This window comes from Somniosus microcephalus, chromosome 9 (genome assembly GCF_052327205.1).
Source record: "Somniosus microcephalus isolate GS21.2 chromosome 9, FLI_Smic_1.0, whole genome shotgun sequence".
NCBI lineage: Eukaryota > Metazoa > Chordata > Chondrichthyes > Squaliformes > Somniosidae > Somniosus > Somniosus microcephalus.
This window is the reverse complement of record NC_140995.1, coordinates 180,777,402-180,801,152: the sequence shown is the minus strand read 5'-3', so window position 1 is coordinate 180,801,152 and position 23,751 is coordinate 180,777,402. Positions and strand designations below refer to the sequence as shown.

At 44.3% G+C, this 23,751-nt stretch overlaps 1 protein-coding gene across 2 annotated transcripts in view; it reads right to left on the bottom strand.

Moving 5' to 3' along the window:
• The window catches only part of rars2 (arginyl-tRNA synthetase 2, mitochondrial), a 98,489-nt gene that overhangs the window by 25,794 nt on the left and 48,944 nt on the right, over positions 1–23,751 (bottom strand). For both annotated transcript variants that reach the window (XM_085997650.1, XM_085997651.1), the window contains 3 exons: positions 21,803–21,898; positions 12,347–12,407; positions 4,015–4,091 (listed from right to left, as the gene is read on the bottom strand). In XM_085997650.1, coding sequence (XP_085853776.1) covers positions 4,015–4,091; positions 12,347–12,407; positions 21,803–21,898 — 234 coding nt within the window. The remainder of the gene's footprint in view (positions 1–4,014; positions 4,092–12,346; positions 12,408–21,802; positions 21,899–23,751) is intronic.

Below are 23,751 nucleotides of genomic sequence, written 5' to 3'. Positions count from 1 at the left end.
CATCAGCATTTCCACGCTGTTTCGTGCCCTCATATTCAATCTCAGTGGTGCGCCCCTAGAAAAAGTGACCATCTTTGTAGTCGTTGCGCAGTCATCACCGGAACGCCCTTCTTCGGATTAAAAATGGAGACAAGAGGCTGGTGATCAGTCAGCAAGGTGAATTTCTGCCCGTGCAGATAGTGATTGAACTTTTTTACTCCCCACACTAGGCTGAGGGCCTCCCTGTCAATCTGGGCGTAGTTATGCTCGGCTGAGGTTAGTGATCGTGACGCAAAGGCTATTGGCCTCTCTGAGCCGTCTGAGAATTTGTGCGACAGCACCGCTCCAATGCCGTAGGGTGACGCATCACATGCCAACCGAATTGGTAATGCCGGGTTGTAATGGGCCAATACCTCTTTCGATGTGATTAGTGTTTTGCTCTTCTGGAAAGTTCGTCTACATTCGTCACTCCACTTCCATGGCACCCCAGTTTGCAGTAGGGTGTTCAGTGGGTGTAGTATTGTAGACAAATTTGGCAAGAACTTATGGTAGTAGTTTACCAGCCCGAGGAACGACCTCAGTTGTGACACATTTTCCGGTGCTGGAGCCTTGACTACTGCCTCAATCTTCTCTGGGGACTTATGTAACCCCTCTTTATCGATAACGTGGCCACAATACGAGATCTGTTTTCTAAAAAACTCGCATTTGGGGCGGTTAGCTCGGAGCCCATATTCCTGCAATCTAGTGAGCACCTGCTCCAGGTTGGCAAGGTGATCACTGTCATTTTCGCCCGTGACCAGGATGTCGTCCAAATAACAATGGGTCTCTGGGATCCCTTGCAGGACTTGTTCCATTGCCCTCTGCCAAATAGCCGGAGTTGATGCTACCCCGAATACCAGCCGATTGTATTGGTAGAGACCTTTATGGGTGTTGATTGTGAGGTATTTTTTTGATGCTTCTTCTACCTCCATTTGCAGATACGCCTAGGCCAGATCAATCTTAGTGAAGCATTTCCCTCCAGATAGCGAGGCGAAAATATCTTCAATCCGCGGAAGTGGATATTGTACGGTGTGAAGGACCGGGTTCACTGTTACCTTAAAGTCCCCACAGATGCGAACCTTCCTTGGTTCCCCAGGCGTGCTGCTCAATGACTTTTTCATCACAGGGACGATGGGTGTAGCCCACTCGCGCCAGTCTACCTTGGACAGTACACCTGAACGTTCCAGACTCTCCAGCTCTGCTTCGACGGCTGGGCGGATCGCATAAGGTACCGGTCTGGCCTTAAAACATTTTGGGCTTGCGTTTTCTTCAATTTTAATCGTCGCTGTCATGCCTTTTAGTGTTCCGAGTCCTTGCTGGAACACTTCTTTCGCGTCAGTTAGGATCTTTGACAGTCGCCCAGGTGTGACGTCGTCATCCTTTTTGTCAGCCACAGTCAGTGCCTGTATGGAATGCCAATCCAGTTGTATTTTCCGGATTCATTCACGTCCCAGTAATGGTGGTCCTCCATCTTGCAATACATACAGGTCTAGTTTTGGTGTTTCCTTACCGTTATATATAACGGTCACCCTTATTTTTCCTTTGGGGTAGACTTTTTGCCCCGTGTATGTCTTCAAAATAATGTGTGTGTCTCTCAAAGGTATGTGTGAGAATAGCTGCTCGTAGTCCCGTCGGTTTATGACTGTTAGGGCTGATCCTGTGTCCAATTCCATCTTTACCTGGACTCCTGCTATCTTGAGAGTGACCCAAATGGTTCGGTGATCCTCCGTTGTGATCACATTATGTAGTTTCAGACAACTCAGTTCCCTGCTTTCGGAGTCATGATCACTCTTTTGTTCGTCTGAACTATTCTCCGTCATCTTATGTACCTTCTTGTACTTTTCTTTGGTAGGTTTCTTATTGCTGGTTTTGTTTCCCGACCTGCAGACTCGTGCTATGTGTCCTACTTTTCCACACTGTCTGCACACTTTGTCTTTGAACCAGCAATCATTCTGGTCGTGTGTTGTTCTGCCGCAGCGATTGCACTTCTCTGTTCCATATGACATTTCGTTTGTGCCATATTCTTGCGGTCTCTGTTGTATCGCTGCAGCACCCCGTGCTGCTGCTTCATATGATACCGCAATACTGAAAGCCTTTTCCAGCGTACGGTCCTTTTCAGATAAAAGCCGTTTCTGGGTTCCTTCACTTTGAAGCCCACACACAAACTTGTCCTTTAAGGTATCTGCCAGTCCCGCTCCAAACTGGCAGTGTTTCGATAGTTTGCGCAGTTCTGTTAAATAATCAGCATTGCTTTCATCCTTATGCTGGTTCCGTTTGTGAAACTTGAATCTTTCTGCTATCAGCAGCGGTGTGGGGTTTAAATGTTCCTGTAGTATCGTTACTATGTCTTCAAAACTCTCTTCCATTGGCTTCGTTGGGGTTACTAGATTTCGTAATAAACCATACGTCTTTGCACCCATTAAATTTAACAATACCGACGCTTTCTTGTCATCTGACACCTCATTTGCCTTGCAGTATACCTCTATTCGTTCGACATATGTAGTCCAATCTTCAACTTCATTGTCAAATGCGGTGATATTGCCACTCTTCGGCATTTTGGGTGTGGTTTAAAATGGCGTCTCCCGCGCTTTCCTTCCTCCCACGCTACTACCAACGCTGCTCCCGGCGGTTCTCGTGGCAATGGCGGCGCCCTGTGGGTTTCGCGCGCTTCTCCTGTGCTGCTGTCAACGCCGCTCTCCGCGGTCCTCGTGGCAATGGCGGCGTCTCGCGGGTTTCTGCGCGTCTCTCTCTCCCTCTCTTCGACGCTGCTCGGCCCCTGAACACCGGCTGGATCCTGTGCGTTCTGCCCTCTCTCTCTCTCTCTCCCCCGTCGACGCTGCTCGGCCCTTTGCTGTGCCGCTCGGTCAGGCTCTAGCCGGCCGCTATCCGGGAAGGGTCTGCGCACTACCTGTTGCCAGCCCGTTTCGCTGGACCACCTCGACTGGAAAGCCAAGCCTGGCTCTCGACAGCCTCCCCTGCAATTCTCGAGTCTCTGCTGGATGACTGGGCGGTTGCCCGTGGTCGACGCCCGAGTCTCTGGCCTTGACCTCCAATCCACTGATCTCCATGAACGAATCCCCGGGAGGTGATGCAGAGTTGCAGGTTGGTTTGAACTTGCCTTGTCGCCAATGTTGTGTCCGTGTATAATAAGACACAGACTGCAGGAGAACGGTACAACAGGTGTTTACTAAACGTGGCTCACACTGGAACTGATCTGTACAGATTACTACTCAGTGCTATATACAGGTGTGGTCACTGCCGGTACTGCAGTATACATGAGCTGTAAAAGATAGTTCCCCCCTTAAAAGGTATATACATTACAGCGAGCCTATCCACCTTTTGTTCAGGGAATAGTGACTGGCCTGGGGCGACAAAGTGAGGCAAAGAAAATGGTAGACTGGGAATACTAACTGGTCTGTGGAGACAAAAAGGTTGAGATAATGGTGGAAAAACAAAGGCAAAGTCAATAGGAACGTGCAACCAGTGTGTCCTGTGGATTAAGTTTTCTTAACACTAGTTGAAGTTTCCCACGACTTACATTTATTCTACAAACATGTTGATCCACTGTGGATGATGGTTTGAAAAAAAGTAAATGTCTCTTTACTTGTCCTCCTCTCTAATTATTTCTGTCTAGTTATCTATTTTTTGTCACGCTCTCTTTTTTCCGTATGCCTCACATACTTTGGTACTGTCATCTCGGAGTTTTCCTCTCTTTCCCCCCACCCCCAATCTCTGGGCAAGTCTCTTGCTCTCTGTCTCTCTCAGTTTCTATAATTTTCTCTGCATGTCTTGCGCTCTCTCTCTCTCCCCACCCCAGCCCATTTTCCCTGCTACAAAAAGTCTTAGAGGGTCAGAGCACCCAGTCTGGCTCGGAGAGCCCCAAAATTTATCTAATCTTAAAAGGAGGGGGACCAGTGCTTGGGTGAGCGGAGGTGGAGGGATCACGTTACGATGGGATGGGGTAATTACAATGTGCTTTCCTGGTTTATGACCTACCGTTCTGTCCAGTTATAGCCCAGGATTTTCAGTATTTCAAACATTTGCTGAAAATGAGTACGCTGTTCTTTAGCTGTCTGAAAAAGAAAAATACAGCTATTAATATAAAAATTGCACCAACAATACCCAACTAAAAACTGCTAGGCCCCAATCATGTTCTTTTTTCAACCCAATTCCAAGGCACATCCCAAAATAATCAAATTGTAAACAACATGCTACCACTTGATTTTTTAACATTGCTGAAACATGAATGCTCCAGTAGAGCACCATCCTGTGATCCTAATCATTACAACAGATGATCAAAGTCTTGCGACAAATACAAACAAAATCAACTTTACAACTGCTCCATAACAGGTGGCTTCATTTGAGTAAATACCGAACAGCTGCGCATTTCTGTGAAGCGAATAGATATTAAAATTAAAAATCTAGAAAAAGCGTAGTGGCACAATATGAAGGAATGGTGGCATGTAGTTCACCTGCACTTCCGAGCATGGTGAGTTCTCAATCTCAGGCATGCCTTCATCAAGTCACACAATGGAAGCGAGATGTTTTCCCACATCATTTTACAACATTTTATCAAGTTGCAGCAAGTTAAGTGTTAGAACAGTAATGCACATATTACTTGTTATGGAAGATTATTTGAAATAAAGTTATGCAATAGGGAATTGTTTCACTGTGAACTCGTGAAAAGTGAATTAAAAATTAGACGGCCCCCTCCGCCAACCTCCTCTCGAATTTTAGTGATTTCTCAAGGAAGTTGATTGAGACTTATACAATTTCATGGCTTAAAGGGCAGGAATGGCATCTCCAACATTCCTGGTTTCAGGATTTTCAGACAAGAGAGAGAGAGAGATAAAATGGAAGGTGGGGGGGGGGGGGGGTTGCAATATTGGTTAAGGAAACAATTACAGCTGTGAGGAGGGATGATATGTTAGAAGGATCATCAAATGAGGCCATGTTACATAGTTACATAGAGATAGGAACAGGAGTAGGCCATTCGGCCCTTCGAGCCTGCTCCGCCATTCAATGAGATCATGGCTGATCTTCGTCTGAGATCTTAGCTGATCTTACCAGTTCAGTACCCCGTCCCCGCCTTTTCTCCGTAACCCTTAATCCCCTTAGCCTTCAGAAATATATCCAATTCTCTCTTGAAAATATTTATTGAATTAGCCTTCACAGCCCTCTGTGGCAGGGAATTCCACAGGCTCACCACTCTTTGAGTGAAGAAATTCTTCCTCATCTCTGTTTTAAATGATTTGCCCGCTATTTTTAGACTGTGGCCCCTGGTTCTGTGCTCCCCTGCCATTGGAAACATTCTCTCTGAATTCAGCCTGTCCAGGCCTGCCATAATTTTATATGTTTCGATGAGATCCCCTCTCAATCTTCTAAACTCCAGTGAGTACAAGCCCAAACTATTCAATCTCTCCTCGTAGGTCATTCCCGCCATTCCAGGTATCAGCCTGGTGAATCGCCGCTGCACTCTTTCCATGGCAAGAACATCCTTCCGCAGATGGGGCGACCAAAACTGTACACAATACTCCAGATGCGGTCTCACCAGCACCTTGTACAGCTGTAGTAAGGTATCCCTATTCCTATACTCGAACCCCCTTGATATGAAGGCCAACATACCATTTGCCTTCTTAATCGCCTGTTGCACCTGCATGCTCTCCTTCAGTGACTGGTGCACAAGAACACCCAGGTCCCTCTGCACTTCCCCATCTCCCAATCTATTGCCATTTAGATAATAATCTACCCTCCTGTTTTTACCCCCAAAGTGGATAACCTCGCATTTATCCACATTATAGTGCATCTGCCACGTATCCGCCCATTCCCCCAACCTGTCCAAATCGCACTGTAGCCTCCTGACATCCTCATCAGAGCCCACCCCTCCTCCTAGTTTGGTGTCGTCAGCGAATTTGGAAATATTGCATCCAATTCCCTGATCCAGATCATTTATATATATTGTGAACAGCTGGGGTCCCAGGACAGATCCTTGCGGCACCCCGCTGGTCACTGCCTGCCACTCCGAAAACGAGCCGTTTATTCCAACTCTCTGTTTTCTATCCGCCAGCCAGTTCTCTATCCACGTTAATACTTTGCCTCCAATCCCATGAGCCTTAATTTTGCATGATAATCTTTTGTGTGGAACCTTATCGAAGGCTTTCTGGAAGTCAAGGTACACCACATCCACTGGCTCTCCCCCATCTATTTTACCAGTTACTTCCTCAAAAAATTCCAGCAGATTAGTCAAACACGATTTACCCTTTGTAAATCCATGTTGACTCTGTCCGATCCTTTCCCCATTTGTCAAGTGCTCCGCTATTTTATCCTTAATAATGGACTCTAGCATTTTGCCCACAACCGATGTAAGGCTTACTGGTCTATAATTCCCTGCTTTCTCTCTACCCCCCTTTTTAAATATTGGGGTAACATTAGCTACCCTCCAATCCACGGGTACTGTTCCCGAGTCAATGGAGTTCCGGAAGATGATCCTTAGAGCATCTGCTATCTCCAGGGCCACCTCCTTAAGTACCCTAGGATGTAGTTTATCAGGCCCCGGGGATTTGTCGGCCTTCAGTCCCCTCAACTTACCCAACACCATATCCCTAGAGATACTAATTTCTGTCAGCTCCTCCCTCTCATTAGTCCCTATGTTTGCCGATATTCCTGGGAGGTTATTTGTGTCCTCCTTTGTGAATACAGAACCAAAGTATGAGTTTAATTGGTCTGCCATTTCCTTATTCTCCATTATATATTCTCCCGAATCGGACTGCAAGGGACCGACTTGGGATTTTACCAGTCTTTTCCTCCTGATATACCGATAAAAGCTTTTGCAGTCTGTCTTTATGTTTGCTGCAAGTTTACTTTCGTATTCTATTTTCCCCTTCCTGATTAATCCCTTTGTCCTCTTTTGCTGTATCCTGTACTGCCCCCAATCTTCCGGTCTGGTGCTTTTTTTTGCCAGTTGATATGTGGGTTGAACTGATCAAAAAAATGGGCAGTTACACTGCTGGGAGTCTACTATAGACCCCCAAACAGTCAGAGGGAGATAGAAGAGCAAATATGAAGGCAAATTTCTGAGAAGTGCAAAAACAATAGGGCAGTAATAGTGGGGGATTTCAACTACCCTAATATTAACTGGGATAGAATTAGTGTAAAAGGAATACAGGGCACAGAATTCTTAAAATGCATTCAGGAGAGCTTTTTTTTTTAGCCAGTATGCAACAAGCCCAACAAGAGAGGGGGCAGTTCTGGACTTAGTTTCAGGGAATGAAGCCAGGCAGGTGGAATGGGTATCAGTGGGAGAGCATTTTGGTGGTAGTGATCATAATTCAGTTAGATTTAGCACATTTATGGAAAAGAACAGAGATAGACCAGGTGCAAAAGTTCTCGATTGAGAAAAGGCCAATTTTACTAAGCTGAGATGTGATTTAGTAAGTGGACTGGGAACAGCTACTTGAAGGTAAATCAGTGTCAGAGCAGTGGGAGGCATTCAAGGAGGAGATAGTGAGGGTCCAGAGCAAATATGTTCCCACAAAAAAAGGGTGGAACTCCCAAATCTAGAGCCCCCTGGATATCAAGGAACATACAGGGTAGGATAAGGCAAAAAAGAGAAGCTTAAGTCAGATACCGAGAGCTCAATACTACAGAGAGCCTAGAGGAGTATAGAAAGTGCAGGGGTGAAATTAAAAAGAAAATTAGGAATGCAAAGAGAGGGCACGAAAAAAAAATATTGGCAAGTAAAATCAAAGAAAACCCAAAGATGTTTTATAAATGCATAAAGAGCAAGAGAATAACAAAGGAAAGAGTAGGGCCTATTAGAGACCAAAATGGTTACCTGTGTGGAGGCAGAAGACGTGGGTATGGTTCTTAATGAATACTTTGCGTCTGTCTTCGCAGAAGAGGGGGACAATGCAGACATTGTAGTTAAGGAGGAGGAGTGTGAAATATTAGATGGGATAAACAGAGAGAGAGGAAGTATTAAGAGGTTTAGCATCTTTGAAAGTAGATAAGTCGCCAGGCTCAGATGAAATGTATCCCAGGCTGTTAAGAGAAGCAAGGGAGGAAATAGCAGAGGCTCTGACCATCATTTTCCAATGATCTCTGGCTACAGGCGTGGTGCCAGAGGACTGGAGGATTACTAACGTTGTGCCATTGTTTAAAAAGGGAGAAACCAGGTAATTACAGGCCAGTCAGCCTAACCTCAGTGGTGGGAAAGTTATTGGAAGAAATTCTGAGGGACAGTATAAATCATCATTTAGAAAGTCACAGATTAAGCAAGTACAATCAGCATGGATTTGTTAAGGGAAGGTCGTGTCTGACTAACTTGATTGAATTTTTTGAGGTAACAAGTAGGGTCGATTAGGGTAGTGCGTTTGATGTAGTCTACATGGATTTTAGCAAGGCCTTTGACAAGGTCTCACATGGCAGGGTGGTCAAAAAAGTAAAAGCCCATGGAATCCAAGGGAAAGTGACAAGCTGGATCCAAAATTGGCTCCGTGGCAGGAAGCAAAGGGTAATGGTCGACAGGTGTTTTTGTGACTGGAAGGCTGTTTCCAGTGGGGTTCCACAGGTCTCAGTACTTGGTCCCTTGCTTTTTGTGGTATATCTCAATGATTTAGACTTCAAATGTAGGGGACATGATTAAGAAGTTTGCAGATGATACAAACATTGGCCGTGTGGTTGATAGTGAGGAAGATAGCCGAGACTGCAGGAAGATATCAATGGACTGGTCAGGTGGGCAGAAAAGTGGCAAATGGAATTCAATCCGGAGAAGTGTGAGGTAATGCATTTGGGGAGGGTTAACAAGACAAGGGAATACACAATAAATGGTAGGACACTGAAGTGTAGAGGAACAGAGGGTCCTTGGAGTGCATGTCCACAGATCCCTGAAGGTAGCAGGATAGGTAGATAAGGTGGTTAAAAAGGCATACGGGATACTTTCCTTTATTAGCCAAGGCATAGAATACAAGAGCAGGGAGGTTATGCTTGAACTGTATAAAACACTAGTTAGGCCGCAGCTAGAATACTGCGTGCAGTTCTGGTCACAGGAAGGATGTGATTGCACTAGAGAGGGTACAGAGGCGATTTACGAGGATGTTGCCAGGACTGGAGAATTTTAATTATGAGGAAAGATTGGATAGGCTGGGGCTGTTTTCTTTGGAGCAGAGGAGGCTGAGGGGAGTCTTAACTGAGGGGCACACAATTATGAGGGGCCTAGATAGAGTGGATAGGAAGCACCCATTTCCCTTAGCAGAGAGGTCAATAACCAGGGGGCATAGATTTAAAGTAATTAGTAGAAGTATTAGAGGGGAGTTAAGGAGAAATTTTTTCACCCACAGGTTGGTGGGGTCTGGAACTGCCTGATAGGGTGGTAGAGGCAGAAACCCTCATCACATTTAAAAAGTACGTGGATATGCACTTGAAGTGCCGTAACCTACAAGGCTACGGACCAAGAGTGGGAAAGTGGGATTAGGCTGGATAGCTTTTTCGACCGGTGCATTGCCTCCTTCTGTGCCGTAAATTCAATTCTAATTTGCAGAGGATTGTACTTTTAGTATTAAAATCAAACTCCCATCAACTTCTCGACATCCTGATTATGAAGAAATCTTGCTACTAGTCTTTGGTGCTGCAATAATCTTTGCACTTCGAGTAAAATTTCCTACTAGTCCTACATTGGGCATTTCCATGGTTTTAGAATGTAGTATAGCGAAATAATGCCAAGTACTTCACCTTCTCTTGGCTTTCAAAGTTTTGACAGAAGATTACCCAAAGGCATTGTCTCCTCACTCGAAAAGCAATGTAAATAAACTTTCATTGATTGTTCCAGAATCCTATTTTGATGCAGGAGTTGGAAGGCAGTTGCTGCGTCTTTGTGCAACTTACGATGAATTAACTTTTTATTGCTTCATGGTCAAGCTTTACCATGGTGCAATCATATCATTCGTTGGCCAGCTCAGTGGGACAGCCCTTGCTTGGTTCCATTCTTACTCATCAAATCGTAGCCAAAGCATTTCCAGCAATGGCTTTCATTCTTGCCCCGTTACCTTAAGTCCGCTAAAGAATTATCTTGACTCCCTCTCCTCCTCATCTACAGGCTGCCCTTTGGGACATAATGGTGTCAGCAGCTGAAGATAGTGGGCCTAGGAATCTCCTAATGTTCTGGGGCTGAGACGATTGGCCTCCAACAACCACCTTCATTTGTGCTAGGTATGACTCCAGCCACTGGAGAGTTTTCCCCATGATCCCCATTGACTTCAGTTTTACTAGGGCTCCTTGGTGCTACACTCGATCGAATGCTGCTTTAATGTCAAGGGCAGTCACTCTCACCTCATCTCTGGAATTCAGCTCATGTCCATGTTTGGATCAAGGCTGTAATGAGGTCTGGAGCCACGTGGTCCTCGCACAACCCACTCAGCATCGGTGAGCAGGTTATTGTTGAGTAAGAGCCACTTGATAACACTGTTGGTGGCTCCTTCCATCCTCTCTGCTGATGAATGAGTAGGCTGATAGTGTGATAATTAACTGGGTTGGATTTGTCCTGCTTTTTTTTTTTTTTTTAAATAAAGACAGGACATATCTGGGCAATTTTCCACATTGTCAGGTAGATGTAGCTGTACTGGAACAGCTTAGTTAAGGGTGCGGCTAGTTCTGGAGCACAGGTCTTTAGCACTACAACCGGGATGTTGTAGGGACCCGTAGCCTTTGCTGTATCCAGTTCGATCAGCCATTTCTTGATGTCACATGGAGTGAATTGAATTGGCTGAAGACTGGTATCTGAAATGGTGAGGACTTCCGGACAAGGCTAATTAAGGATCATTCACTTGGCACTTCTGGCTGAAGGCTAATAAGGATCATGCACTTGGCACTTCTGGCTGAAGATGGTTGCAAACCCTTCAGCCTTGTCTTTTGCACTCATGTGTCGGCTCCGCCATCATTGAGGATGGGAATGTTCATGGAGCCTCCTCCTCCCATTAGTTGCTTAATTGTCCATCGCCATTCAAGATTGGATGTGGCAGAGTTGCAGAGCTTTGACCTGATCAGTTAGTTGTGGGATCACTTAGCTCTGGCTATAGCATGCTACTCCATAATATTGCCCACCTCCATCCCTCCCTCAGCCTCCCAATCTCCACGCTCTGTAAACTTCAGTACATCAAAATCTCTGCTGCCCGTTTCCTATCCCACAGCAAACCCTGCTCACCCATCACTCAGGCTCTTGTTGACCTACATTGGCCCTCAATCCTGCAACGCATCCAATTTAAAATTCTTTCCCTTCATGGTCTTGCTGGACCCTCGTGCTACAACCCAGCAGAACTCTCCATAACTTCCAGCTCTGGCCTCGTGCATCCCTATCGCCTTCCATCCCATCATTGGCGGCTGTGCCTTTAACGGCCCAGGCACAGTGCTTTGGAATTCCTTCCTTATGCCCCTCCACCTCCCTATCCTCCTTTAAGACCCTCCTTAAAACCGACCTCTCTGAACCATCTTTTGGTCACTCCTCCCAACAGCTCCTTCTTTGGCTCAGCGTCCATTTTTGTCCGATTATGTCTCCGTGAAGCATATTGTTTTTTTTTTTTTTCCTACGTTACTGTTGCTGTGTTTATTTTCAGTTCTCATTGACAAGAACTACAGTTAGAGCAATATCGTCAGTGTAAGTTATCACCTTTACGTGGTCAACAGTATTTGGTTTTGAAGAGACTGACCTTTCAACCATATTCATTTTATGGAGTGGACCTGTTAGAGGTCAGACTACAGAATCCTCACCTTTCACACTGGCTATACACCAGAAAGTTTCATTGGAGAAAACATCTTTTGTAAACAATTTAAAGACACACAAATCCACATCCTAGTCAATGACTCAAGAGCAAGTTGAGGGCGAGGCCAATTCATTTTTTTTTTTGGTCGTCTTGAAAATTGAGCAAAACAAATAAATTCAAATGGATCCATTTACACATACAATTTAGGAATTCCTGCAAAAATTAAATTGACAATACAATGTAACGCAGCCAAGCAAATCATGTGGTTTTATACTGTTTGAATGATATTTTGTTCCAATTTGTATACAAAATACTTTGTCAAAAGCAGTGGTTCAAGCTTCACCAAGGTAACTTCACACTGAAGTTTGATCAGAATCTTTTGCTATCCAAGCAGGGTCTTGTGGAAAAGCCAGTTTAAAAAAGAACCCTCTAGGGAAAAAAATCGTTTTGGAACTATGTACAATTAGTGTACAACCAAACCAACTACTTACAATCACAAGACTGCAAGCACATGAATTCTCGTACAGTTCGTGTCCCAAGAGTACTTCTTGTAAAACCTCTCTTTCATTACCTACCACGTAAATCATTGTGTCAAAATTGTATTTCTCCATTCGGTCTGCAGCAGCTGCAATGTCTCTGCAAACAAAATTGTGAAGTAACAGGAGTTATTCCCATGGATGACACTTCTGTTGTTTCAACAAATTCAATGATAATCAAAAAGCCTTTCATCAAGTAAACACAGATACCAAATTTCACAAAAGGATATTTCCTTTCACAAGTTAGAGGAGCAAACATCTTCACAATTCGGACATGGAATAATGTTACGAAATTAACAGTCCACTAAATAACGTGTGAGAAGTCACACAACACCAGGTTATAGTCCAACAGCTTTATTTGAAATCACAAGCTTTCGGAGCGCTGCTCCTTCGTCAGGTGAAGTGAAGAGATGCATATAGGCACAGCATATATAGTCAGAGAACACTGCCGGATGATTACAGGTAATCCAGCAGTGTTCTCTGACTATATATGCTGTGTCTATATGCATCTCTTCACTTCACCTGACGAAGGAGCAGCGCTCCGAAAGCTTGTGATTTCAAATAAAGCTGTTGGACTATAACCTGGTGTTGTGTGACTTCTCACATTTGTTCACCCCAGTCCAACACCGGCATCTCCACATCATGTTAATTTCTTGTAATTCGTTATCCAAAATCACAGGCACTGTCTCCCAAATGTTAATATTGAGAATGTTAATCCAGTGGTTTTCAAACTTTGACACTTTCCCAGGAACCCCCTGTCCCAACTTTAGGGAGAAATAATGTCAGCTACCCAAATGAAAACAATATCATTGCAAAGAAAATGCTTTTATTAGTTTACAGGGAGAGAAATAATGTGGTGTTGAGACAAAATGCAAAACATTACAGAAATCGGATGTCTTCCAGGCGACCCTAGTTTGAAAACTTATGATCAGAGATGATTACTACGGTCTTGTCCAGGAACTGGAAGAGCATTGTAATTAAAATCAGTTACAATTTGCCCATTTTCCACAGAACTATCCTACAGAGTCACCAGAGCATGGGAATCTGCTGCTTTAACTGTAATGCAAACTTGGACAAACAGACTGCCCATTAGCAAGATCCAGCAACAAGCCATCCCCAGTGAAGTAATAGCAATCATCTTCAAGAAAGACTCTGGAATTTCTTTTGGCAGCCTTCCACTTTGATCAGTCCCTGCTAATTTGATGGAAGGAATAAAAATCTTCCTGCTAAGTTACTTGAAATATACAATTACTCTTTTTTTTATGCTTTTAAATCCTGTCTCAGTACAGAATTTAATAGATGCTACTAAAAATAGCTATCGATGTTCCTTTCCAGAAACATTATTAGTTATTTTATTATGGCAACAACCTCCATCCTCCAACTCTCTACCCGTCAGACAGCTTCTGGACTTCACTCGCTTGCTACACCTGCCTCTGAATTTGGACAGTGGTTCATCGATGCTCCGTGCTGGCTCCATCCTGCTTATGCTGGCTTTAACCCTGGTCTCCCTACGATTGTCTCCAACCTATTCCCCGCTACCAGAAAATATGTATTCCATTAATTACTACATAACCAGGCCTATGTAACCTGAGCTTTTTCCTGCGTCCATTCGCGTGGGCACTTTGGCTGCTGCTCCAGACCCGAGCCATTCACTTCTTTTTCCACTTTCTCCTCCTTTTCCTTTTCTCTCTATCCCTCCCTGACCGCACTCTCCTGTCGTCATGCCTCCTTTCATCTCTCCTCTCTGATACTCTGCCTTCCCAAAATCCCTACCCCAATCCTACATTACTCTTCGACCTTCCTAATCTCCTGCTGCCGTCCCAGGCTCGATTCCCTCTTAGAGAAGCCTACAGCTGCCCTCTGTGCCTCTCTTGGCATCCTACGAAGGGCCCATCGAGGCAACTTACGAGCAGCAGCCCCAACTGTCCCACCCTACTGTCTCGCCAACCTTCCCGCCCAGCGTGGCAACTGGGGGCTAATCTTGCCAATCTCCTCCCTGTCCAAATCACCCATCCCAGCGCTTGCCCTGTGGACGCTGGCAGTGGGCCAGCCAGCACCGACCCTCTCTGCATCTCCCTCCAGAATGTCCGTTCATTTGTGAACCAGGCCCTTGCCATCCATGAGCTTATCGTGGATGATTGCATCGACATCATGGCCCCGACGGAAACTTGGCTGAGGGGTGATGACACCTGACCCTTAAATGAAGCCCTCCCCCCTGCCTGGCTATACCTTCCACCACTTGCCCCACCCAGACTGCCGTGGTGGCAGTGTGGCTCTCATCACCAAGTCACACCTTGATCTGTCCCCCTATTCCTCCGGCACTTTCTCTTCCTTTGAGCATCTCACCTCTCATTTAAAATTCTTGTTCTCTACTGCCCACCCAAGTACCATAAAAATTTTATTACGAGATATCTTCACTGCTTTCCTCCCTCAGCACCAAACGACTTCTCATCCTTGGTGATTTCAACCTCCATCTCAATTCATCATGCTCTCTCTCCTCTGAGTTCACTAGCTTCCTATTCTCCCTTAATCTCTCCCTCCATGTAAACTCCCCAACCCATATTCACGGCCACCCCCTCGACCTTACCATCTCTCGTGGCCTCGCTACTCCCATCATGTCAATCGCAGTTAGGCCATCTTCCTTGTATTACTCTCCACCCACATTCCCCCCTTCCCCAACCCTACTTCCTGCTGTGTTCGCCCCTGCAAAGAACTCTCTCCCAACTCGCTTACAACTGCGCTTTCGAAATCTCAACTGTCCAGCCTTTGGCCTTCCATTCACGACATTTCTGCAGCTACCGATCTGCTCAACCACACCCTCACCACCACCTTTGATGCCCTAGTCCTTATTAAAACAATTACTCTGTCTCACCCTGGCCGTTCCCCCTGGTACGGTCCTCATTTTCGCTCCCTTAAGTCCAAGGGACGCAGACTTGAACGGATATGGTGGACAACTGGTTTAGCCATTCACCGCCAGATCTGGCTGGGCCACGAAGGTAAGCATGCAGGTGCAGCAGGCGGTTAAGGTGGTAAATGGTATGTTGGCCTTCGTAGCGAGAAGGTTTGAGTACAGGAACAAGGATGTCTTGCTGCAGTTGTACAGGGCCTTGTTGAGACCACATCTTGAGTATTGTGTGCAGTTTTGGTCACCTTATCTGAGGAAGGATGTTCTTGCCATGGAGGGAATTCAGCGAAGATTCACCAGGCTGATACCTGCGATGGCAGGAATGATGTACGAGGAGAGATTGGGTCGATTGGGCTTATACTCGCTGGAGTTTAGAAGAATGAGAGGGGATCTCATTGAAACTTATAAAATTCTGACAGGACTGGACAGACTAGATGCAGGAAGGTTGTTCCCGATGGTTGGGGAGTCCAGAACCAGGGGTCACAGTCTAAGGATAAGGGGTAAGCCATTTAGGACAGAAATGAGGAGGAATTTCTTCACCCAGAGAGTGGTGAACCTGTGGAATTCTCTACCACAGGAGGCAGTAGAGGCCAATTCATTAAATATATTCAAGGAGTTGGATATATTTCTTAAGGCTAAAGGGATCAAGGGATATGGGGAGAAAGCAGGGACAGGGTACTGAATTTGGATGATCAGCCATGATCGCATTGAATGGCGGAGCAGGCTCGAGGGGCCGAATGGCCTACTCCTGCTCCTATCTTCTATGTATGTTAAGCATCATCGGGTCCTGCTCTCCTCTGCCAAAATTGCTCACTATTCCAGAATCATTCTGGAATGCAAAGATAAACCCCGGCTTCTATTCTGTACTGCTAACCATCTTCTTAAACCCCTCTCCCCTATCTCTTCCACCCACACCTCTGATAACAAGTGTGAGGAACTCATGGACGTCTGTCGTCTCCAAGATGGAGACCATCTGTTCAGCTGCCTCTGCCACTTCACTTCACATCCTTCCCCTAGCCCACCAGGCCAAACATCCTCTAAGGTTCCCCTCTGCCCTAGCCCTGAACTCACATCTTTCTCCAGTTTCTCTCCGATCTCCGCTCATGACTTCTCCATGCTCATCTTGTCCATGAGACCCACTTCCTGCTCCTTCGACCCTATTCCTACCAAACTGCTGATCACCCAACTTCATTTTCTAGCCCCCATGTTAGCTGACATCGTTAACAGTTCTCTCTCCTCAGGTACTGTGCCCCTCTCCCTCAAATCTGCCGTCATCACCCCTCTCCTCAAAAACCAACCCTCGACACCTCCGTCCTTGCAAACTACCCCCCATCTCCAACGTCCTTGAACAGGTTGTCGCCTCCCAAATCCCACAACTCCATGTCTGAATCCCTCCAATCAGCTTTCGGCCCTTGCCACAGTACTGAAACGGCACTCATCAAAGTCACAATGACATCCTTTGGGACTGTGACAAAGGTAAACTATCCCTCCTCATCCTTCTCGACTTGTCTGCAGCCTTTGACACGGTTGACCACTCCATCCTTCTGCAACGTCTCTCCGTTGCTCAGCTAGGTGGGACTGCACTCGCCTGGTTCCATTCTTATCTATCTAATCATAGCCAGAGAATCACTTGCAATGGCTTCTCTTCCCGCTCCCGCATCATTACCTCTGGTGTCCCCCAAGGATTTATCCTTGGCCCCCTCCTATTTTTCATCTACATGCGGCCCCTTGGCGACATCATCCGAAAACACAGCATCAGTTTCCACATGTATGTGGACGACACCCAGCTCTAATGCACCACCATTTCTCTCGACCCCTCCACAGTCTCTAAATTGTCAGACTGCTTGTCCGACATCCAGTTCTGAATCAGCAGAAATTTTCTCCAATTCCCTAGCCACTGATTCCATCCCTCTCCCTAACGTTTGTCTGAGGCTGAACCACACGGTTTGCAACCTTGGTGTCATATTTGGCCCCGAAATGAACTTCCGACCACATATCCGCGGTATAACTAAGACCGCCTATTTCCACCTCCGTAACATCGCCCGTCTCCGCCCTTGCCTCAGCTCATCCGCTGCTAAAACCCTCATCCATGCCTTTGTTTGCTCTAGACTTGGTTATTCCAACACACTCCTTGCTGGCCTCCCATGTTCTACCCTACGTAAACTTGAGGTCATCCAAAACTTGGATGCCTGTGTCCTAACTCACACCAAGTCCCATTCACCCATCACCCCTGTGCTCGCTGACCTACATTAACTCCCAGGTTAAGCAGCGCCTCGATTTCAAAATTCTCATCCTTGTTTTCAAATCCCTCCATGGCCTCGCTCCTCCCCATCTCTAATCTCCTCCAGCCCCACAACCCCCTGCCCACCCCACCAAAGATATCTGCACTCCTCCAATTCTGTCCTCTTGAGCATCCCTGATTATAAATCGCTCAACCATTGGTGGCCTTCAGTTGCCTAGGCCCCAAGGTCTGGAATTCCCTCCCTAAACCTCTCTGCCTCGTTACCTCTCTTTCCTCCTTTAAGACGCTCCTGAAAACCTACCTCTTTGACCAAACTTTTGGTCACCTGCCCTAATTTCTCATGTGCCTTGGTGTCAAATTTTCTTTTGTCTTCTAACACTCCTATGAAGCGCCTTGGGACATTTTAGTACGTTAAAGGCGCTATATAAATACAAGTAGTTGGTGGTGTTGTTATTTACATGTTAACATTTCCAAGTAAAGGTATATTTTGCATACTTTCTTTAGCTGAAGAACATCCCACTATGCTTCACATGTCCCATCATAAATATTAGAAAGCTTATAATTAGGTCCTGTACTGCACAGTGATGCACTAATCTCTATTTACATCCTTTAAAATATCTTCATGGCTGCACATCATGCAAACCTTTACTATTTTGGTAACATAGCAACTCTGTACAAAAACCTTCATTCAAGTAAGGAAATATTGCAGTAATAAGAGGACAAACTAGAAAAACAACGTATTTACACTGATGAATTAACTGGAGCTTTAACAAATGAATAGAATATTGCTTGCACATTCTCACATTTACAAGATAATTCATAAGCAATTCTCTAGTCTCATTCCACCAAAATATAGTTTATGATGAAGGTGGAGATCATTTGCACTAAATATTTTACTGTGGTTAAAAAAGTGTAACAGAAATTTAGCGCAGGAACAAAAGAGAACTTTGCTTTTTGTTGCCAGCCATCACCTCGCCTATATACTAGTCAAGATGAAAAAAGACTGTGCTCACATCTCAAGTGGAGGTGTACTGTACTCTATAGGAAGGCTAGCATGTCAATTCAACATGCTGGTGGAGTTTATCTTTCAAGGAAGGACGGGGTGGGGAAAGAGAAATATGCTGTTAAAAATACCAATTCGGGTTATCTGACCTTTTGAGATAGTAGAACCTTTTAGTCATGGACGCTGACTTGCCCCAAATATTTGGGAGGTGGGGGGGGGGGGGGGCGGGGCGGTGAAGGACTGAGACATCCATGCAGCAATGGAGTTCACTGTGGTTTCAAATTTGCCATGCTCTGGGACGCCAGTGAATAATGGTTTCCCAGAATACAGGGAATTTCAATCTGAGTTAACTGAAAACACCAGGACAAGCAGGCCACTGGCTGATATAGCAGTGGATAATGAAGAAAAATACGAGTGGGTGCAACCTCCCGATGTAATTAACCCACCCACACTCTAGCTTTGCTATGCATCTCCTAATCCTAAGGGGAAAAAAGGGCAGAGGCAGTTAATTCTATCTTTTCTTTTTATAAAGTCAGTCAGTTGTTAAAAGTATATTGAATTCTTTTTACCCACAGAAGTTCAAAGTGGTAGATTTTACATAATATACTTTCTGCGTAGCTGATCAAACAAATTGCCCACGACGATGATGGGAGAAAATCCAAAGGAACACCCTTAAGTTCACATTTGAGCCCGCTGATAAACAGCATGAAGCAATGGGCTGAATCCAGCCCTGGAAAACTGGCTGGTTTGCAACCCATGCTGAACCGTTTAGATTTTCAAACAATGCGGCTCACAACAGTCATATTTTGGCAACCAAAGATCCCAAATGGATGAGAGTTATGCAGTAAACGTCTACTAGCCCTGATTCCATAATACTTTGTTATAGCTGCTGGAGCTGAAATACCTCATGCTTATTTTCAACAATAAATGATTTCAGAATTTTTGCCTCCATCATATGTATTTTATTTATTACTGTGTGAAGACATCACTCCTAAGTTTTCCTTTACTAGTTTGAACTTCTGTCACCTTGTCATATAGTCAAGTGTTTAATTTGAAATAATGTACCAGAATTAACTTTTCTATAATCATTTACTGTCCCACATAATTCTTTGATGGCCTTCTCAGTCAATGCCATTCTAGACTGAAAACTCAAGAGTTTCTCTAGTCTTTCCTTCTAACTCAGCTCTCTGATGCTAGGGACGAGTGTCTCAGCTTTTCCATCCACCACTTCCAGGGCTCAAATGTCTCCCTGTGTCTCAGTGACCAGAGAATGACTCAGTACTTAGTGTGGGTTTATCAAAGCGCTAAGAAGTTTGAGCATGACTTCCTCTTACTTTGGCTATAGTTCAACATTCCATTAGCTTTGTTAATGGCTGCTCCACAGTGATTGGACATATTCAGCAGAGCCTATAAATAACCTCAGATTGGATTGATGCAGATTCTCAAATTGGTAGTTTCTAATTTCACTGGGCAGTTAGGGAAAAATAAAGAAGAAAGATTTGCATTTATATAGCATTTATCGGCCAGCATTTTTGCCCATCCCTAGTTGCCCTCGAGAAGGAGGTGGTGGTGGACCTTCTTCTTGAACCACTGCAGTCTGTAGTGAAAGTGTAAACATGACTCCTGATCTGGGGAACTGGGATAATTAAAAAAATTATTCATTCATGGGATGTGGGCGGCGCTGGAACAGCCAGCATTTATTGCCCATCCCTTGAGAAGGTGGTGGTGAGCCACCTTCTTGAACTGCTGCAGTCCGTGTGGTGAAGGTATTCCCATGGTGCTGTTAGAGAGGGAGTTCCAGGATTTTGACCCAGCAACGATGAAGGAACAGTGATATATTTCCAAGTCAGGATGGTGTATGACTTGGAGGGGAACTTGGAGGTGGTGGTGTTCCCGAGCTCCTGCTGCCTTTGTCCTTCTAGGTGGTAGAGGTCTCAGGTTTGGGAGGTGCTGGCAAAGAAGCCATGGCGAGTTGCTGCAGTGCATTTTGTAGATGATACACACTGCAGCCAAGGGCTACTTTGTCCTGAATGGCATCAAGCTTCGAATGTTGTTGGAGCTGCACTCATCCAGGCAAGTGGAAAGTATGCTATCACATTCCTGACTTGTGCCTTATAGATGGTGGCAAGGCTTTAGGGAGTCAGGAGGGGAGACACTTGCCACAGAATACCCAGCCTCTGACCCGCACTTGTAGCCAAATTGCCAATAAGTTCAAATTGAAAGATTTTGACCATTGCGACCATTACAACTACACATCATATGCCTGCTTCAGATGCTTCTGAGCATTCTCTCTCTCTCAAAGTTTCAGTGGAACTTTTCTACTTGGTAAGATGTCTTCTGAAGACACACTAGGTTTTGGAGCGAGGGTTTGATTACCAACATGCTTGCGATGATCTTTATTTTCTGTTCAATGGTGGACCATGCAGCCACTTCATTTCTCGCACTCTTGACCAAAAGCAAAAACCACTTGAAAAATATTTGCATACTACATCAATGTTATCAACATTGACTAGTTTTGCAATAGCTGAGCAAACTATCACCTGGAATTAATACTCATAGATCTGAAGGATGATCAACATGCACTTAAATACACTACTACTTCTGTGACATGACAAACCACTTTATTTTCAAATTTCCTTCCCCCAAAGGCACATCACATTCCCTATCAAAAAAGTTAGTAAGGCTTTTACTCCCAAGTCACTGCTGGTGAATCTCTAACTGGCTGCTTGAGTTGCACAACAGCAGGATGAAGTGATTCACCTTATAGATTTTGTCTTTCTTTCACATGAAGAAAGCAGCCTATCTTCACCTCTCATACCCTTCTAATGACATGGCCGGAATGGAGAACTCACGGTGCAAGAAATTGTGATCATCAACCTATGCACGACCACTCTGGTATGGAGCATTGGTACACCAGCATTCTTGCTGTCTCATTGAGTTACTATTTAATTGCAGTTGAACGTTCCAACTTCGAGCTTTTGATATTTACTTTTATTAGATGTAGGGGAAGTCTATTTACCGATTATGTAATTACAGCTCAGCTCAAAACATTGATCAGTAACAAGGACAGTATTGAGTGAAGAGGAGGATCCTCTTCACTATTAAAAAAAAACTGTGGTTCCGGAACATTAGTTGCTGCTGTCTTACAAATCCCTTTAAATTTGAAACTTAAAAAAAAATGGAAATCTACAGAAAAGAACAAAGCATTGCCACAGCAGACATATGGCATGGTCATGTGCTTATCCAATTGCATAGAGTCAGACATGGATGGCTGGATAAATATTTACATATCACCAATCCTTTCACCTACAGTAAACAAGTTTTAAAAATGAAAAAAAATCTTACCTGGTCAAGTAGAGGGACGTCCCATCACTACGAACCATTTTGGCGTAAACGGAGAGATCACCATTTGGTGAAAGATCAACCACGCCAGTTCCTTGCCTTTAGAAACAAACAAGATATAGAGGCAACTTTCTACTACTGTGTATGAGTTTTCATTAGAGGAATAAAAAACAATAACTTTTGTTATATACCACTTTATTACATCCCCAGAACATCCCACGGCATTTTACAATGAATGGAATATTTTTTGAAGTACGGTAATTGCTGTTATGTAGGCAAACACAGTAGCAAACATAGCAAAGTGAGACAAACAGCAAACAAGGAAGTGACCACATAATCTGCTTTTGGTAATGTTGGTTAAAAGAGGAATGACAGAGGAGGACGATAGAAGAATTCTCTGCTCTTCTTCAAAGAGTGCCAGAAGATCTTGTATGTCAACCTGAGCAGGCAAACAGAATCTCAGCTTAACATCTTATCCAAAGGACAGTACCTCTGACAATGTACCACCTCGTCAGTACTGCACTGAAGCGCAGCCCAGATTATGTGCTCAAGGTCTAGAGAGGGGTTTGAACCCTGATTTGGACATAGATTTCTACCAACCAAGCCAAGCAGCTTTAACAATTTTTTTTTTTTTTTTTTATAAATACAAATTCATACCATTCACTTTTCTCAAAAATGCACTTGGTCCACTGCTTGTAGAGTATGGATCAAACAGTAGAAATGGGAAATTACTGTTCGCCAAAAGCAAATTCACATAAACTGCATAAGTTAGAATAATAATGAGTCAATGTTATTGTCAATTAATTTTTTCCCCTAGTAAATCAACCCCAGGGTTTCAAATGTAGCCTCATGTTACTGTGCTATGTAAATTCTATGAACCACAGTCTCTAGAGTTGAATCCAGCCCCTGTGGAAAGGAACAAATGCTAAATGTAGATCCAGATGGTTACATGTTATAGGACTGCAGTGTTTAGATCCCTGTGTACCACAGTAACTGAAGACTGTATTTGAATCGTGGAATTTTGCTTAGTTGGAAAAAACAAAAGTAATAGACAATGGTTTTGATGCATTATTAATTCCAAAGTAAATCTTGCGGTGTCCTACTAGTTTAAAAAAAACACATATTCCTCACCAACTTATACTCATTCCGTGGTCGGAATTTTCTTTGAACTACAAAGTCTCAATGGCGAGCCTTCATTGAGGATAAATGGATTGGAAGCATAAGTAGTCAAACTTTGGTTTATTTTACAGGTCTTTAAGTAGTAAATAATATTTTATACAGCAAAAGTAAACATTAAAATAGTAATTGGTCACTATCAAACAATGCTGCATGGTGCAAACACACAATACCTAAACTGTATGAATTAAACAAACCTCCAAAGGGTCAGTATCAGAGGTAACTTGCAGATCAAGCACATTGCTATTCCAAGGTGTCTTTTCAATTTCACCAGATGGGTGCCGAGGAAAAAATGTGGTAGCTCGACATCTGGCCAAGGAAGTAACCCAAAGCATGAAGGAAGAAAATGGGTCTCATGATCAGGAGGCAGAAGTGATGGAATGAATTTATACAACTGGGAAGTTGTATACCCAGTGAAGGGGACGAGAGGAGGAAAGTTTAATTTAAGCAGGGAAGGGACATTAGCCAGTTGGCTTGAAAGTAGAAAGCAGGTGGTGACAATAAATGGCTACAGAGTAACGACCAGTGGAGTTCCACGGTGTTAGTTTTGGATCCCTTACTGTTCATTTTATTCAAAAGTGATATGGAAGCAAAAGTACTTCCTTTAATATTACAAATTTGTCAATTAAACTAATCTAATTAGTGACAAAGAAGGTAGGAATGAATTTATGTAGCACCTCATCACATTCTCAGCACATCCTAAAGCACTGCACATTCAATTAATTACTTTTGAATTTTAAAAATCGAGGCGTTGCCAGACCAGGAGACATTGTATT